Below are 17,790 nucleotides of genomic sequence, written 5' to 3' on the forward strand. Positions count from 1 at the left end.
TTAATAAAATAAAATCTTAAAAAAATTAAATTACATGAACAAATTATATTCAAAACAAAGATGACAAGTACTCAAAATTAATCTTTTCCTAATTATTTTCTGACATTTTACTATTATCTATACTCTTAAGGTTATTTATATGTCTATTACACCTATATGATAGAATACTATATAATGATGTGATACTGTTCATTTCTTCCTAAGTCCATGATGGTAGTTTGAAATAGGCCATGGTGGGAGTATTTACACCATGGAAATCAACAAACTCTACCAATCATGGCTTCTGTCACACCACAGCTGGTTGTTAAGCACCTACTTACCAGCATGCCATTGGTTCAGAGACACTCTTGTCTTGTGACAGGCCCACTCTACCTTCCTGTCATCATCTCCTGTGGTCTTCAGATCCAGATTTCCCTTCCTGGAAAAGAAAAACCAAGAGTTGGATCATCACTTAAAAACTAACGAGAGAGGGACACCTGAGTGGCTTAGTCAGTTAAGTATCCAACTTGGGCTCAGGTCATGATCTTGTAGTCCATGAGTACAAGCCCTGTTTCGGTCTCTGTGCTGACAGCTCAGAGCCTGGAGCCTGCTTCAGATTCTGTGTCTCCCTCTCTATCTGTCCCTCCCCTGTTCTCTCTCTCTGTCTCTCTCTCTCAAAAATAAATAAACATTAAAAAAGAAAAAAAGAAAGAAAACTAATGAGATAAAGGGGCACCTGGGCAGCTCAGTCGGGTAAGCAGCCAGCTCTTGGTTTCAGCTCAGGTCATGATCTCAGGGTTCGTGAGTCTGAGCCCCACATCAGGCTCTGTGCTGACAGTGGCAGAGCCTGCTTGGGATTCTCTCTCTCCCTCTCTCTCTGTTCCTCCCCAGCTCTCTCACAGTCTCTCTCTCTCAAAATAAACTTTAAACAAACAAACAAAACAACTAATGAGATAGGATGGCTGGCTTAGTTGGTAGAGCATGGGATTCTCAACCTTTGATGGCAGCCTACTTAAACAGTCAAGCAAACAATGAGACAATAGAGTTGGGGTTAAGGAAATGGATGCACAATGACTGTAAATGATTGGTAGACTCCAGTGTGGAGTGTCTATCTCTGGCTCATCTCTCTGTCCACATGAGGGACTTCCATCAGTCCAGTACAGGGATCTTATGTAGACATAGACCCAAAGCACCCCGAAGAAAGCATTGGTTGTTCTCTAGGTATCTGTCTTACAGATCTGTCCTGATGGCCAACTGAAGGATTCAAAGATAAATAAGATGAATCCATATGAAGAGCCAAGGAAGACAAGACTTCCCCATTTCTGGCCTATAATTACCTTGGGGACTAATAAATTTTGTAAACCTTAAAAGTAGGATTACAACATGTAGAAAGCTGGGGAAGTCTATAGAGGTCATTCATTGTTCAACATTTTCTGCATTCCCTCATTTTACGATGAAAAAACTGAGTCCACGTGGTAATAAATAGTTTACCCAAGGTTATACCACAAATTAGTGGCCAAAGCAGAAGGCTCCTAAGACCTGGGAGTAAAGTCCTTTCTTAACATCCTAAATTCCCATTGGAGAAATTATGTGAGCTTTGGAGAATCTGAGCGGAAGCATACACAATGTTTGCACACAAAAAGCTCACTACCTTCTCCTCTGTTTCCTATAGGGGATACAGAATAATAAGACCCAGGTGCTCACACACAGGAAGTGAATGTGGAGTCATTCCTAAAACTCTTTCAAGGAGCATGGCGGGGACTACCTCAGGGCTAACGGTGCTCTGACCCAACAGTGAGTGGCATGGAAATCAACGCTGCTGTCTTAAGAAGGTAACGTTTAAACATTAGATTCTTTTTTTTTTTAATTTTTTAAAATGCTTATTTATTTTTGAGAGGGAGAGAGACAGAGACCAAGCAGGACAGTGGCAGAGAGAGAGGAAGACACAGAACCCAAAGCAGGGTCCAGGGTCTGAGCTGTTGGCACAGAGCCAGTGTGGGGCTTGAACTCACGAACCATGAGATCATGACCTGAGCTGAAGCTGGACGCTTAACCGACTAAGCCACCCAGGCACCCCAGACATTAGATTCTTGACTGGGGAAAGTAGGAGGCAAACTCAGTGGGCTTTTCCCAAGTGACTCAAGTCTCAGATACCTCTTTTACCCAAGGAGAGAAGCCCACAAGCAAGCAGAGGAAGACAGTTAGTTGCTGGGCCAAGAGGCAGAGCTTTAGTTCATTAAGGACACTTTGCATTTGTGACATTCGCACGTATCCTCTTAGAAAAATGAAACAGAAAAAAATATATATACAAATTAGGAGCCCAAATTTCTTATCATTAGATTCAGCATATCTAAAATTATTACATCAAAATGCTGTAAAAATTTCTAAACACTTTCATTTCTGTACTTAGGTAACAGGTAACAGTTCACACACTAACACCAAACCTAGCCCATACTTTGAGTGCACTGCCCTAACAAATAAAAAAGCCTGATCACTCCTTGGCCCCTGGAGCTCCTTTGGTTGGGGGGAGTGCTTGAGCTCCCTTTCTCACCCAAATCAGGCGCCAGAGGGCTGGGATATGATCTGGATATTCAGGGTCACAGGGTGCTGAGTCAGGATGGTGCCTCCTCAGCCCTAGAAAAGAGTTTCACCAACCAAGTAGGAGCTCCACCCCTTCACTATGTGCCCAAACCTACCTAAATGGTGCCTCAGGTCCCTACTAGGGGCCACAATTTCTTTCATTCATTTGTTCATTCATTCATCTGTTCACTCATCCAGGCATCATCTCAAGCACTAAAGTCAATCTAGAAGAGAGATTCCTGGGGTGCCTGGCTGGCTCAGTCAGTAGAACATGTAACTCTTGATCTCAGGGTCATGGGTTCAAGCCCCATGTTGGACATAGAGATTACTTAAAAAACAAAATAACAAAAAATAAAATAAAACAAAATTAAATTAAATTTAAAAATAAAATAAAATATTCTTGCCTAAGGAGCTGATGTCCTAGCAACAGACTGGTGTCAGAAGGGCATCAGTCCTGGGATGCCTGGATGGCCCAGTCAGTTAAGCGTCTAACTTTGGCTCAGGTTATGATCTTGTGGTTTGTGAGTTCAAGCCCTGTGTCAGGCTCTGTGCTGACAGCTCCGAGTCTGCTTCAGATTCTGTCTCTCCCTCTCTCTCTCTGTCCCCTGCCAACTCGTGGTCTCTTTCTGTCTCTCTCACTCTCTATCTCAAAAACAAAGAAAGAAAGTCATCAATCTTTTCAAATACAGCCCTGGGTGGCCCGAAGATTGATTCTCACATGTAAAATGAAAGACCTTCTAGGAATGAAGGAAATTTACCAGAATTTACTTTGGTGGAATGTAATAGAAGGGCCTGTTACAGAGATACCCTCCGAAGTGATCTGTTTCATGGTCCCATGATTCCATGACTTTACAGTCACCAAGGAAGGAGGTAGGAAAGGTGCATTCACTTACTTTGGGAAAATGAGTAATAGAGGGTCCCCAGTAGGGTTCCTCTATAATTACTAATATTGGGGAAGAAGGCAGGACAAAGAGTGAGGTCTCACTGACAGATGAGGACACTGTAAATCTGAGGAATTGGTGACCTATCTTGAGGGTTAGGAACCTCATCTGCTCCAGCCTACAAGACTCTGAGAAACGAGCCATCAAGTAGGAAGAGACAAATCTGATTTATAGAGGAAAGAAATCTCAAGGGTAAGGAAAGGCTTCAGCCCTTCTGTCAGCCTGAGAGGGAAGAAGGGCTGGCAGGGCGGGGTGGGGCGGGGCTTTCCTTGGAGGTTTTGGGCTGAGTCCTTCCTTCCTGGTCCCCCATTGGGTCAGTGGCTCCTGCAGTCCTGCCAGTGAGGGACAAATGAGAAGAGCTGTTGATTTTTCCCCCTTGGCCATTCAGAATTTCCCCACGTAAATACTGAGAAAGACCCTGCCCTCTCCTCACTTCTCTGGAGTTGGCCCTGGGCTGGACCTGGTCCCCTGGGGGTGAGCAGGGCCATGGGAGACCTGTTTATGCTCAGGGTGGCTATTGGCATATGTTATGCCACCTTCAGTGCCTCTGCCTGGTAAGTCCTTGCCCCCTCCCTCCTCCACCACTCCCCACCAAGGAAACCCCCATTATATCATCCCCATTCACCACTTGCCTCACTTTTCCTCTTTTTGATAGGTCAGTGAACAATTTCCTGATAACAGGCCCTAAGGTAGGATGGTCTCTGGCTTCTGTTTTTACCCGTCTGGGTTCCTAAGGGAACTCTTTTGGGGAAAGAAAAGAGGGGAGGGGAGACAGACGGGGGGAACCCATAAGTTTTCCTTAATGGAGAGCTAACCCATTTGAGTCCTGCCTGCTCCCCTGCTCCCCCCAGACAACCTGACCTGAGCCAGAGCTGAACTTCATAGCCCTTTTCCCTTTGCCAGGCCTATCTGACCTACACTACTAGTGTGGCCCTAGGTGCCCAGAGTGGCATTGAGGAGTGTAAGTTCCAATTTGCTTGGGAACGCTGGAACTGCCCGGAAAATGCTCTCCAGCTGTCCACTCACAACAGGTTGAGAAGTGGTAAGTTTGTGCACCTGCACAAGGGGGTATATGTACATGGAGGTGGGTTTGTAGTATGTGTATACGTTGTATGTATGACATATATATGCACAGTGAAATGAAAAAGTTATCAGTGATCAGCTGATCTGCCATTTCCTTGCTGTGAAACCTTGAAATGAGTTACTTCCCCTCTCTTACCCCAGTTTTGTCATTTGGTCAATAAGGCCAGCTCTATTTAGGTCACCAGGAGTAATGAGGGCTACCTGGCTTAGGAAAGAGAAAAGGACTTTTACTTCCTTCTGACATGAAGCGGGAACCATGTAATAATCATAATGATCGTGGCTACCATTTATTGAGCTGGTATCTTACTAAACTCTCTAAAAAATCATTGTCCCATTTCATTTCCACACACTCCCCATTCTGAGTGTCTACTCCATGAGAATATATTTCTCTTCGTCACTATCATCTTCTTTACTACTCCCCACCTCTTCTCAGGCACCTCTTTATTGTTTCTATATAAACAACTTTTATGCAAACTACTACACACAGTTAAAAACAGCTGCACTGGTGCATACACACACGCACACCTCCACATGAGACACAGCTCAGTGTGATCTTTCATCATCTCTGTTGTTGGGATTTTATGACAGTTGGGCAAATGGGAAACTCCTCCAAGGCGACAAACACAGAGTCCTTTCCCTATTTTTATTTCATGTAACTCAGTGCAAGGTAAGTGTATACAAACACACAAATATGGGCATGCATTTTAAAAATAGAGATTATTACATTTTATAGAAATACTTTTGGGGGCACCTGGGTGGCTCAGTCAGTTAAACATCCTACTTTTTTTTTTAAAGGGTAATTTTAAAATTAAAAAAATTCTTTTTCACTGTTTATTTTTGAGAGAGAGACAGAGCACTAATGGGGGTGGGGCAGAGAGAGAGGGAGACACAGAATCTGAAGCAGGCTCCAGGCTCTGAGCTGTCAGCACAGAGCCTAACACAGGGCTCAAACCCATGAAAACCCATGAACCACCAGATCATGACCTAAGCCAAAGTCAGATGCTTACCTGACTGAGCCACCCAGGCACCCCTATAATTTTTTTTAAGTTTATTCATTTTGAGAGAGCGAGTGAGCCAGGGAGGGGCAGAGAGAGAAGGAGTGATAGAGAATCCCAGGCAGGCTTCACACTGCTAGCATGGAGCCTGATATGGGCCTCAAACCCAAGAACCATGAGATCATGACCTGAGACGAAACCAAGAGTCAGACACCAGCTGAGTCACTCAGGCACCCCAAGCATCTGACTCTTGATTTCAGCTCAGGTCATCATCTCATGGTTTGTGAGTTCAAGCCCTTTATCGGGCTCAGTGCTAATGGTGCAGAGCCTGCGTGGGATTCTGTCTCTCCTTCTCTCTGCCCATTGCCTGCCTCTCTCTCTCTCTCTCTCCCTCTCTCTCAAAATACATAAACAAACAAACAAACAAACAAACAAATAACAACAAAACAAAAAGAGATATTTTTGTATTCACCTCACTGAGTCCTCACTGCCTGAGGACTAGAAGCAGTGGCTAATGAACAGAAGCCCAGGCTGGTTTTCAAGACAGCAGGGTCTTGGTCCCAGTACAAGGGGTAAGGAGAGTGGCTTTGATCTCATCACTGTCTCTCTGGGCTTCACTTTCCCCATCTGTACATGGGGATGCTCATGTCTGTGTGAATGACAGTAAGGACGCTGGAAAGACATGCACTGTTCTCTCAAGTAGAAGAAAGTATCCTCTTCAACCCAAAGGGAGCAGGGGACAGGGGAGAGAAAGAGCATTGCTTTTCCAAAGCCTCTGCTTTTTTGGGTCATCAGAGCCCAAGTTTCCAGTCCCCTCTCTCTCTCCAAAGCCACCAGGGAGACTTCCTTCATTCATGCGATCAGCTCTGCTGGAGTCATGTACACCATCACCAAGAACTGTAGCATGGGTGACTTTGAAAACTGTGGCTGTGATGAGTCAAAAAACGGAAAAACAGGTAAGTTGTGCTCTCTGATGTGGGTGGGAAGAAGTGAGGGATGCAGAGCTACATTCAGGCTAAGGTCTTCCAGGAAAAGGTGGACACATTTCCCTCAAACCCCTAGATACTAGCAGCAACTTCTTGGTGGGAGGTCCTGAACCTATAGTCTCCCAAGAGTTGAGCCTGGGTCCCTGATTCCAGGATCACCAAGTAGCATTGAACTCTAGAACTAACAAGGCATCTAGGAATTAGAAGACCGAAGAGAGTTTAAAGCTAACCCTCATATTTCAGTCTGAGAACAGTTTGGCCATAATCCAGAGCTACTCAGTTACTTGTACACCATCTAAGAGAATCAGATTTGTCATTAATGAGGGAGGAGATGACTCTAACAAGACTACTGTAAGATAATGGTACAGAATTCCAGAATGTTTGAGCTGCAATGAACCTCTGAGATCATCTAGGTCAGGCTCAGTATGCCTTCTTTACTGTGGGTATAGAAACTAACTGCCTAGAGATAGAAAGTACCTGAGGATGAGCACTTGGCTTTGGGAACAGGACCTCACCCACCCACCCTGAGCACCTCCACGTACCTGTTTCACCTGCAGCTATAGCCTTACACTCTTCTAGGGCTCTTGGGGGATGGTTAGCCAAAGTGACCTTGACTCTTCTGAAATTGACCAGGGAAATGTGTGCAGAACTTACTCTTTCCTTATGTATAGGAGGTCATGGCTGGATCTGGGGAGGCTGCAGCGACAATGTGGAATTTGGGGAAAGGATCTCCAAACTCTTTGTGGACAGCCTGGAAAAGGGAAAGGATGCCAGAGCCCTGATGAATCTTCACAACAATAGGGCAGGCAGGCTGGTAGGTATAGGAGTCCACCAGTGAACTATCAGTTTCAGTACTGGCAATAGCCTCACATCTGTACAGCTTACCAAGAGCTGTCTCATACCCATATGTCATCCATACAGCAGTTATCAGGACTGGGAGGGCTACCCCCAGTCTCTGAATGACAATGCCAGTCAGGCTGAGCCAAGTGGCTTGGCCAAGGCAGTACAACTAACTAATAAGCGTCAGAACCAGGCAATAAACTCAGATCTTCTACTTTAGTCTTATCCCTAGACATTACGGTCTAGCCCCTTCCACAGGCAGGTTTCTGAGAACACAGAACAATATAGTACCAAAGCCTCGCTTCTATGACTTAAAATTTTACCCATTTCAACTGCATGTTCTAGGAAATTGATGGGGGTTTTCATCCAACCTGTGTCCTAAAATATGTCTGGGCTTCGAAGGATTGGGACTGATCTGGGCTTCTCTGGAGGGTCTATTTTACCCCAAAACTTCTGGATTATTCTGAACTCAAATCTGGAAACAAGCTGGATTTAGTGCTAAGAGCAGAAAAATTTCCCTTTGAACCTACATCTGGATGACCTAGTTGCCCAGGGCAAGGGTAAGAGGTTTTCAAGGCAATTAATTACACTCATGGGTAATTGCCTCAAGGGTAAGCGTTCAGACTGCAGGAGCTTCCCTCCCTCTGGGAGAGGACAAATCAAAACCCTTACAAATACTCCAGGTCCCACTTTCAGGACAATAACAGTGCCAATGATCATATTTTCCCCTTTACACAGTACTTTCTTGATCATTCTTATTCCAATGAGAGAGAGAAACAGGCTCAACAAGTGATGGAGTTGGGCCTAGAGCCCAAGGTTTCTGATTCTAGTAACCTCAACACTTGTCTGACTTTCCCGAAGAATACCCAAGGGAGCTTTAAAATTACCCACACTGAGGCCTTTATACCCCTGAACATTCCAATTGAGAAGATCTGAGGTGGGGCCCAAGAATAAGTGTTTTTCACAGGCCTCCCCAGTAATTCTGATGCCCTCCAAAGTTAAGAAGCTCAACTCTAAAATATTCCATTTAATTACTAGCCTTTGGTCTTCCCTACCCAGAGTCATTCTTTTTCGTTCTCTTTCTCTCTCTGAAGGCAGTGAGAGCCATTATGAAAAGGACCTGCAAATGTCATGGCATCTCTGGAAGCTGCAGTATCCAGACATGCTGGCTGCAGCTGGCTGACTTCCGGGAGATGGGAGACTACCTGAAAGCCAAGTACGAACGGGCCCTGAAAATCGAGATGGATAAGCGGCAGTTAAGGGCTGGGAACAGTGCTGAGGGCCACTGGGCACCCACTGAGGGATTCCTTCCTAGTGCAGAGGCTGAGCTGATCTTTTTGGAGGAATCACCAGATTACTGTACCCGCAATTCCAGCCTGGGCATCTATGGCACAGAAGGTCGGGAGTGTCTACAGAATAGCCACAACACATCCAGGTGGGAGCAACGCAGCTGTGGGCGCTTGTGCACCGAGTGTGGCCTGCAGGTGGAGGAGAGAAGAACTGAGGCTATCAGCAGCTGTAACTGCAAATTCCAGTGGTGTTGCACAGTCAGGTGTGACCAGTGTAGGCATGTGGTAAACAAGTACTACTGCACAAGCTCCCCAGGCAGTGCTTGATAGCACCCCACTCAAATTCACTTGCTCAGTTGCATGACAATGGAAGCGGACACAGCTTCTTTCGCAGAGAGAGTGAATTCGAAAACAACTGGAATATCACAGGGTTGGCCTGTAGTCGTCTTTGTATCTGCTATTCATGGGGGGAATGGAGGCCCACAGCATATTCTCCACAGAGTTGAAATTGGAACCTGGGGATTCTAACTTGGGCAGACCCCATTTCATCTTTCTTGTAAGTTATTTCCTGGTCTTTGTGCCTGTACTTTTGCAGCTTGTTAAAGGGGAGTTTGGTTTGGGGGTCATATACAGAAGGACCCTCAAAGTACTCGTTGCTGTAAGTTTCAAATCACATCCAACCCAGCTGTGCTGCTGAGAATCAGAGGGAATCAAAGAGTTCTGACAAGACTCCTGAAGGAGCAACCTTCCCCTGTGCTGTCTGGCTCCAGGAAGACCAACTATATGTTCATGAAGACAGATAAGTGGGGCAGAGACCTTATATCTGCCCAGTGGGAGGTTTTTAGGGTGTTGAGTTTTTCATCTGAGTATGCACTTTTATGAAGTTCTCAGGGGGCTTGCCTGGCTCAGTCAATAGAGCATGTGACTGTTGATCTTGGAGTTTTGAGTTCAAGCCCCACATTGCGTGTAGAGCTTACTTAAAAAAAAAATTCTCCTCATAAAACCCTGGGGAAACCAGGACCCCAACATAAGCTGAGGACTTTTCCACCTCAGAAACCATCTCTCTAGCCATAGAAAAAGGATGGTCACAGTAAGTGGACAGGTGACTCCAAAGTTACCTAGACAAGTCTCCTCCTGCCCCAATCATGCACCCAAAGAGGTATTTGTCCCCCCAAAAAGCTGTAAAATGACTGTTTTGTTATTTTCCCAGATTGGGAATTCAACCTCATTTTGCAATAAATGCTAGAATATATATCAATCTGAGACCTTTTATTTCTCTCTTTGTAAACCTTAGGATAAGAAAGGGAATGGGAAACCCTGCTTCTATATTCCAATTATACCCAAGGCTAAGGGGAAAATGGAAATATCCAACCCGCTTGATATAAGTGTTTGAGAGAGAATAAAATTGAGGACCAGGAACTGGCCAATAAGAAAATAATCCAAACTCCTAGATTTAGAAGGTATTACCCTTAATACAACCTAAGAAACTTGAGGAACAAGGAAGCCCTTTCAACTTGAACCATACTCAAAGTGTGTTTGTGCTTTTAAACTTGGGCTTCCTGGGGTGTCTGTATGCCTCAGGGAGAACGTGGGCAAGAGACTAGGAAAGTTATGGATTCTATCTTCTTCATTTGCACTTCTACATCTTCCAATGGCAAACTTTGGAGAAGGAGCTCCTGAGGGCTCAACAACTGGTCTCCTAAACCTGAGCATCTCAGCTTTAGGAGTCTCCCCTCTGTGCAAAGGCCAACCACCCTGCAGGGAGGAGGTATTTCAGATATGTTGAATACAAGTAAAATGAACGATCACCAAGAATGGAAAAACATTCTCAGCTTAATGTTTTAAATCAGAAAACAATTGGGGTGCCTGGGTGGCTCAATCAGTTAAGCTTCACCAAAGTCAGGTCATGATCTCATGGCTAGGATCCTGAGTTCAAGTCCTGCGTCGGGGTCTCTGCTATCAGCACAGAACCTGCTTCAGATCCTGTCTCCTCCCCTCTCTCTGCCCCTCCTCTGTTCTTTCTCTCTCAAAAATAAATAAACATCAAAAAAATAAATTAGAAAATAATTTAAATGTTCAACAGTAGGGCAAACTAGTTAAATCATGGCTCCACAATGAAATTATCAACCATTAAAATAATATTCTCGAGAAATACTTAGTAACATGAGAAACACACATGATATATTAAATGAATAAAATTAATCATAAAACAGCATGTTGAGGATAACCCAATTTTGTTTTTAAAAATATGAAAATACTCGGGCATCTGGCTGGCTCAGGTGGTAGAGCACATGACTCCTGATCTTGGGGTTGGGAGTTCAAGCCCCACACTGGGCATAGAACTTATGTTTAAAAATGTGAAAATATTTGCTATCATATAATACCAACATAGAGTGATTTGTTTTCCTTTTTGGGTTTTTCTGTATTTTTACACTTGTCTACAAAAAAACAAATATTTTTCTTATCAAAAAATAATGAGTTATTGGGGCACCTGGCTGGCTCAGTTGGTAGAACATGCAACACTTGATGTCAGGATTATGAGTTAGTGCTCCCTTAAAAAAATAAGTACTTAAAAAATACTTGCCATAAAATACTTTTTTAAAAAAAGAATAAGGGGTGCCTGGGTGGCTCAGTCGGTTAAGCGTCCGACTTCAGCTCAGGTCACGATCTCGCGGTCTATGAGTTCGAGCCCTGCGTCAGGCTCTGGGCTGATGGCTCAGAGCCTGGAGCCTGCTTCCGATTCTGTGTTTCCCTCTCTCTCTGGCCCTCCCCCGTTCATGCTCTGTCTCTCTCTGTCTCAAAAATAAATAAACTTTAAAAACAAAACAAAACAAAAAAAAGAATGAGAGGTGCCTGGATGGCTTAGTTGGTTACGCGTCTGACTTTGGTTCTGGTCATGATCTCACAGTTTGTGAGTTCGAGCCCCACATTGGGCTCCACGCTGACAGCTAGGAGGCTGGAGCCTGCTTCAGATCTGGTGTCTCCTTCTCTTTCTGCCCCCCACCCCCACCTGCTCACACTCTGTCTTTCTCTCTCTCTCTCAAAAATAAACATTAGAAAAAAATTTTAAATTACTAATTTTTTAAAATGCCATCAGGAAATAACCCACCTTTTCTTTCTTTCTCTTTCTTTCTTTCTTTCTTTCAGTAAAAAGGAAGGTGAAATATTCCTTCTGGTGCGTTTACAACTACCATAGATGCCAGAGACAAGGAGAAATCCATAAAGTGCAGCCTATGTCAAGGAAAGGGAAGATTTCCTTTACCTCTGTCCTAAGGAAGTTTACAGAAAGACACTACAGTTAGTGACACAGGAAATGTGTGTGTGTTGGTAGTGGAAAGGGGAGCAAGACACTAAGCACAAAAATTATGGTGAAGAAATAGGTAACCAAAACAATATTACCCTGGGGCTCTGAGGAAAAAAAAATTATAAAACGATCTGGCCTTGAGGTCAATCCTTTAATACACATAGATGCCAAAGTGTCCATTATGAAACCTGAGTTGTGACACTGTGCTAGGGAAATGAACAAACTAGATATTCTCCCTTCATTCCTAACTGAATCTCCATCCAAAGGACCCAGGTACCTACCTGATGCTTTGACATTTTCCCCCCAGGACCTCCCCGAGGTTCCCAAACAATCCTGAAGTGGGGGGGGGGGGGGGGATTCAAAAACAAAACAATTCCCGCTGCCCTGTACAAACATGATCATTCAAGAGGAGCATGCCTTGTGTTTTCTGTGGCTTTATATCTGAGGTTTTCACAGAACAACTGAGAATTCCTACTTCCCCAAAAAGCTCATAGTCTAGCTCCTTCCAAGTCTCTTCCATCCTCATTCATCTTACTTTCATGGCAATCAATCACATCAACCAATCTTCCCACATAGACCCTGAGCCAGGAACTAAAGGAATTTAGATTCTCTACATCCATCACCTTCCTGTCAGGGATTCATTCCAAGGCATTACAGTGTTATTCAGATTCACTAGTTACAACCCTACACTCCTTCCCTTTTGGCTTGTCCTTAACAAACTGGCTATCATTAAGGTGACAAAACAGTAAAACTCCTATGTTCAATAGGTTCAGGGCTCAAGACAGGGAGATTGGCCACAGTCTATGGTAGGTCTTGAAAACCTATTGAAAAAGGAACCAACTCAATAAGGGAATCCTGTCCATGAGCCTATTTGCATATTTCAGATCCAGGCACTGCTTCACATGGCCTGGAGAATAGAAGCCTGTATTTTCTCGGTCTGGATTAAAGGAAAATATTCTTATGCTTGCCAAGCCCCTCTCACCTCATCTCTGCTCCTCTCCCTCTCACCTCCTTTCTCCTCTCCTCCTCCTGGTCCTCATCCTTGTCCTAGTCCTCCTTCCTATCTGACCTTTGCCATGGGTAGAATCAGGGGCTTCTAAGAAAACCATGAGGCTTGTTCCTAGAGTCTCCTAGGGTCCCCTGCCAATTTCCTCAGGGCTTGCTACAGCTTCCTTGTAACAGTATGGTGAAAATAAAGTACTTGACCCACTAAGTGTCAAGTACTTAGTATCTATTATATCCTTCAATCCTGGGAACAATCCAATTAGAGAGTTACAATTATTCCCTTCTTATTACTGAGGAAACTGGTTCAGAGAGGTTAAGCACCTAACCTAAAATTAAACACAGGGGGGGGTGAATTTGAATTCACGCCACTATCACACAAACCAAACCCATACACTTTCTTTACACCACTTAGGCTCTGGAAGCCCAGGGATCTCTGGTGACATTCTTAACTGTTCTGACAGCTTTGTAGAATGACTACCATTCATATGCAGTGAAAGGTGTCCTCTTCTTCCCTCTCTGCAAGTAGGAGAGTTAAATTTCTCAGCCCTTCTCCAGAATGTAGAAACCTAACTTTTGACTTGCAAAGGCCTTCCTTAGAATGATAAAGCAAGATAGCCTGACTCCTGCTGACTTGGGAGGGCAGAATCCTGGTTTGCTAGGGGGTACTCAAAGAAAAATGCTAACAGTTATGGTCTATATTAGAGGTCAAAGTTTCAAAGGAATGTCAAAGGAGGAGTGTTTATTTTAGAGGGTCGAGGAAGGAAAAACAGGATCCAGAGAAAGACAAATTTCTAGCCCCAGATCACAAACTACTTACAATAATTGATCACAAAAGACAGAGAGAGACTGGGCCCAGATACAGATGTTTGGATTGAGGGGAAATGAAATGAAAGCACGGACCAGAGCAAAGTCTTTAGGAGAAGTTAAAGACCTTTGAGTAGGACTATAGCTCTAAACTAGCTAATCCTGCTGCATTCCCTAACAAACAGGGGAATGTTGGGTTCAGAGGAAGAAAGTAACCTGCCCAGGGTCACCAAATGAGATAAGTAAAGAGGTAACACGAGACTCCAAGGCCCTGAACATTCTCCACAGTTGGTGCTCTGCCTACCCTGCCAGAATGCCCTTTTCATCAGAAAAGGGATGTTTGGTGACCAGTGGAAGCAATGGGGAAATTAGGCCAAGGCTCCAGGAAGCCTCAGACCACATTAGGCCAGTAAAGGAGTAGGGAGACCAGATAGGGGAACAGAGGACGTAGGTAAGGGAAAAGGCCTGGTGGTGCACCAGGAACCCAAATTCATTCCCACATTCCTCTCTGATTCACAGTTAACTGTGCAAACCTATGTTGGGACTCAGAGGTATTGAAGTCCCTTATCATTTCTTTACCAGGAGCTTCTTGTAGTCTATATGAGATCACTTGATTCAGCCATGTGCTTCTTAACAGAAGAGTTCCTAATCAAACACCTAAGGAGGAGCATACTGTACACTCTTGAAAGACCATCAAGGGGGAAGGAAGCCAGTCCTTCCTGTCCTGTGATAAACTGCTTATCAGTTGCTGCAGGTCTAACCTGAATCAGCACTGCTTTATTTTAAGCCCACCAAATCTTCTAGGATCTCTCATTATGAATCAAGCCTTCAAACTCTCCTTTTCTCCAAGCTAAATAAACCTAATAACTCCAGTTTCTCACTAGTTCTCTCTCACACTCTTTTTCCCAGACTATGTTCAAATGCACCAAATTTAGGCTTCTATGAATAGTTAAGCAGGATGCAAACCACATATCCTTCTCAAGTCTCACTGCCATATCCTCTTTGCCCTCAAGTATCTGAAGAATCTACCTGTTCTCTGCCAACACAGCACTTTGCCCCTTCAGGCCCTATTTGCATTTCTCCATACCCCAAATTCATTTCTAACCCCCTTCATTTCAGCCAAGTAGCCTTGGTTCTCATCTCCATCAGCTGGGACCTCAAGCAGCAAAGTCCTCCATAGCAAGGGGCTTGCAGTGGTGCAGGGGCTTGCAGTGGCGCAGGGGCAAGAACATGAAACTAACAATCAGGACACACTTTTTTCTCTGCTTTCACCCTTGGAGAACTTACCTACTCTAAAACTCCAGTTTTGTTTCTCTGCTGATGATTCCTAAATCACCACCTCTGTGTAAATTCTAGGCACCACAGCTCTATTGTTTCTTACCATTTCTACCAGAGGGACAGCAGTGACTTTCTCTTATGACTTCTGTTTCTGTCAGGTGGTGTAAGGAAACTTTGAGGGACTGAGGCTTACTCCTGAATCTTCCCAGACTCACCTTTTCATACTTAATCGTCTTCCTTTGGTTTGCCTTCCAAATCTATTCCCTTCTCTTCATTGCCTTTGCCTCCAGTGGACTAACACTGTTGTACCGTGTAGATGAATTTTGCACTCAATAATTTGTATCTTGCTTCTCAACTCTCTATTTAACTCATTGTTACCACATTTATCTTACTAATATACTACATTCAGTTCATCATCATTTGATCAAAAAACAAAACAAACAAGGACACCTGGCTGGCTCAGTTGGTAGAGCATGCAACTCTTGATCTTGGGGTTGGGAGTTCAAGTCCCCATGTTGGGACATAGATTGTACTTGAAATAAAATTTTTAAACCTTTTTTAAAAAAAGAAACATGCAATGTCCTAGAGAATAAAATCCCAGTTCTTTGGCCTATGTTTGAAGTGTCCTAAACTAGACAATATCCCACAGTAAACATTTAAAAAATTTTTCTATACATACATTCTCATAAAAAATATGTTTTTGATGAAAAAATTCAAAAATTCAAACAATTTAGAAGTAAATAGATCAGAAAGTGAATAATCAGCTTTACTCCCTTCTTTTTCCAAGCCACTGCCCTTCCTACAGGTCACCTGCTCCTAACTTGCTTTTCCAATTTTATCCTTTGCTTCCTCAGCTCCAGCCAGACCAAGTCATGACAGTTCCTCACATATAGCATTCCCATGCAACTTCTGTGTCCCACTAGAGACCATCTTTTTTCTCCCTGAAATACTTTTGCCCTAACGATTGACTCTCCCTCTCCAAATACTCTGTCCTTAAGGTTTATTAGATGCTCTTTGAAATTGCCTGCCAATTATTTGATAGAATCTAAATATCGCTACCTATGATATCTAGGCATTATGTCTTTTTCTATGTCTCAACAAGAGGGCTGACAAATCTCCTCCTTGGAGGTAGAACCATGTTACCACCTCTCAGTGCCTCTGTAAGACTCTCACAACACTCTGCATGTGGTGGGTGATTACTGTTCTCCTGACATTAAATAGTTCATGGAATCTCAGAGAAAGGAGACCTAAGTCATCTCCTAGAACCCTCTCACCTTGCAAAAGAGGAAAGTAATTTGTTCACGGTTATTTGCCTATAGGTAAAAGTCAAGATGAAGATAGATCTCATGTCTCCTAATTCTAAGTTCAAGCAAACCCTAGGTCTTTTGCTCTGGGGTGGATCCATACTATTCTCAAAACTAACTAGTGGGGGCAATAACTCAGATAGGTAACTGATGGGCGAGGGCTTGGGTGTGCTATGTGAAATTAAAACAATTTTTTAATAACAAGAAGAAAAGAGGGGTGCCTGGGTGGCACAGTCAGTTAGGCTTCTGACTCTTGATTTGGGGTTAGGTCATGATCTTGTGGTTCATGGGATCAAGCCCCGCATTGGGCTTGGCACTGACAGTGCAAAGCCTGCTTAGGATTCCCTCTCTCTTCTCTGTCTCTCCCCTGCTCGCACTCTCTCTCTTTCTCTCTCTCTCTCTCAAAATAAAAAAATAAACACTAAAGAAAAAAAGAAGAAGAAAAGAGAAGAACATATGATGTTCCCAAACACACCCTTACCACTTAAGCCCAAGAAGAAGGAAAAGGTCAGTCCATTCCCTACTCTTCACTGCATGTCCCTTTCTATAGTACTCATTTTAACTTGGCTTTACCCGTATAAAAATATTGTAAGGCACAGGGATGCCTTGTTGGCTCAGTTGTAAGAGCACGCAACTCCTGATCTTGGGGTCATGATTTTGAGCCACACATTCGGTGTACAGATTACTAAAAAAAAATAAATAAATAAACTTGAAAAAAATTGTTGTAGGGTACTTCAGAGTACTTTGGACTTCTTTTATTTCTGGAAACTCTAGTGCTCTTTTTATTGCTTTATGATTTACCCCTATTGTCCCAAGTATAAATGTAATTGTGCTTCCTTTCACACTGAAAAGTTTCCTGTCTTGATGATGGTTATACACTGATCCTATTTATAACCTATTTCATTCATTCATTCATTCATTTAATAAATATTTACTGAGCACCTACTCTTTTATAGGCATAGAACAAATGCAGGTGATACAGAAGTTCATGACACTGACAGGTCTCTCTCTGCCCTCATGGAACTGGCATTCTAATGAGAACATATACAATGAGCAAATAAAAAATTAAATTATCACACACTGAGATAGAAATAATTATGATTGTTATAAGGCAGCAACATCTTTAGATAAAGTGGTCAGAGAAGGCTTTCTGTGAGTTGACATTTAGGCTGATACTCAGATGAACAGGATCCAATTATAAAAGCTTCAGGAAAGCATATTCCAGAAAGAAGTGTTATAAACAATAAAGTCCTGGGGCTTCTAGGTGGCTCAGTTGGTTGGGATTCTGACTCTTGATTTCGGCTCAGGTCATAATCCAGGGTCATGCAGTCAAGCCCTGCATCAAGCTTCACACTGGGTGTGGAGCCTGTTTAATATTCTCTCTCATTCTCTCTCTCTCTCT

At 43.5% G+C, this 17,790-nt stretch overlaps 1 protein-coding gene across 1 annotated transcript; it reads left to right on the forward strand.

Moving 5' to 3' along the window:
* Nucleotides 1–1,687: 1,687 nt before the first annotated feature.
* WNT8A (Wnt family member 8A) lies at nt 1,688–9,465 on the forward strand. Its single transcript, XM_047868681.1, has 6 exons — nt 1,688–1,811; nt 4,156–4,189; nt 4,404–4,542; nt 6,409–6,534; nt 7,236–7,378; nt 8,499–9,465. Exons 1-6 carry the CDS (start codon nt 1,783–1,785, stop codon nt 9,018–9,020), a joined length of 993 nt encoding a protein of 330 aa, XP_047724637.1. The 5' UTR covers nt 1,688–1,782; the 3' UTR covers nt 9,021–9,465.
* The last annotated feature ends 8,325 nt before the right edge of the window (nt 9,466–17,790 follow it).

The sequence above is a fragment of the Prionailurus viverrinus genome, chromosome A1 (genome assembly GCF_022837055.1).
Source record: "Prionailurus viverrinus isolate Anna chromosome A1, UM_Priviv_1.0, whole genome shotgun sequence".
Lineage (NCBI taxonomy): Eukaryota > Metazoa > Chordata > Mammalia > Carnivora > Felidae > Prionailurus > Prionailurus viverrinus.

Bases quoted from the DNA above. Each gene is read 5' to 3' on its own strand.
- WNT8A (XM_047868681.1), top strand. From the start codon at position 1,783: ATGGAAATCAACGCTGCTGTCTTAAGAAG. The intron at 1,812-4,155 runs GTAACGTTTAAA...TCTTTTTGATAG, and splicing joins AACGCTGCTGTCTTAAGAAG to GTCAGTGAACAATTTCCTGA. The intron at 6,535-7,235 runs GTAAGTTGTGCT...CCTTATGTATAG, and splicing joins GTCAAAAAACGGAAAAACAG to GAGGTCATGGCTGGATCTGG.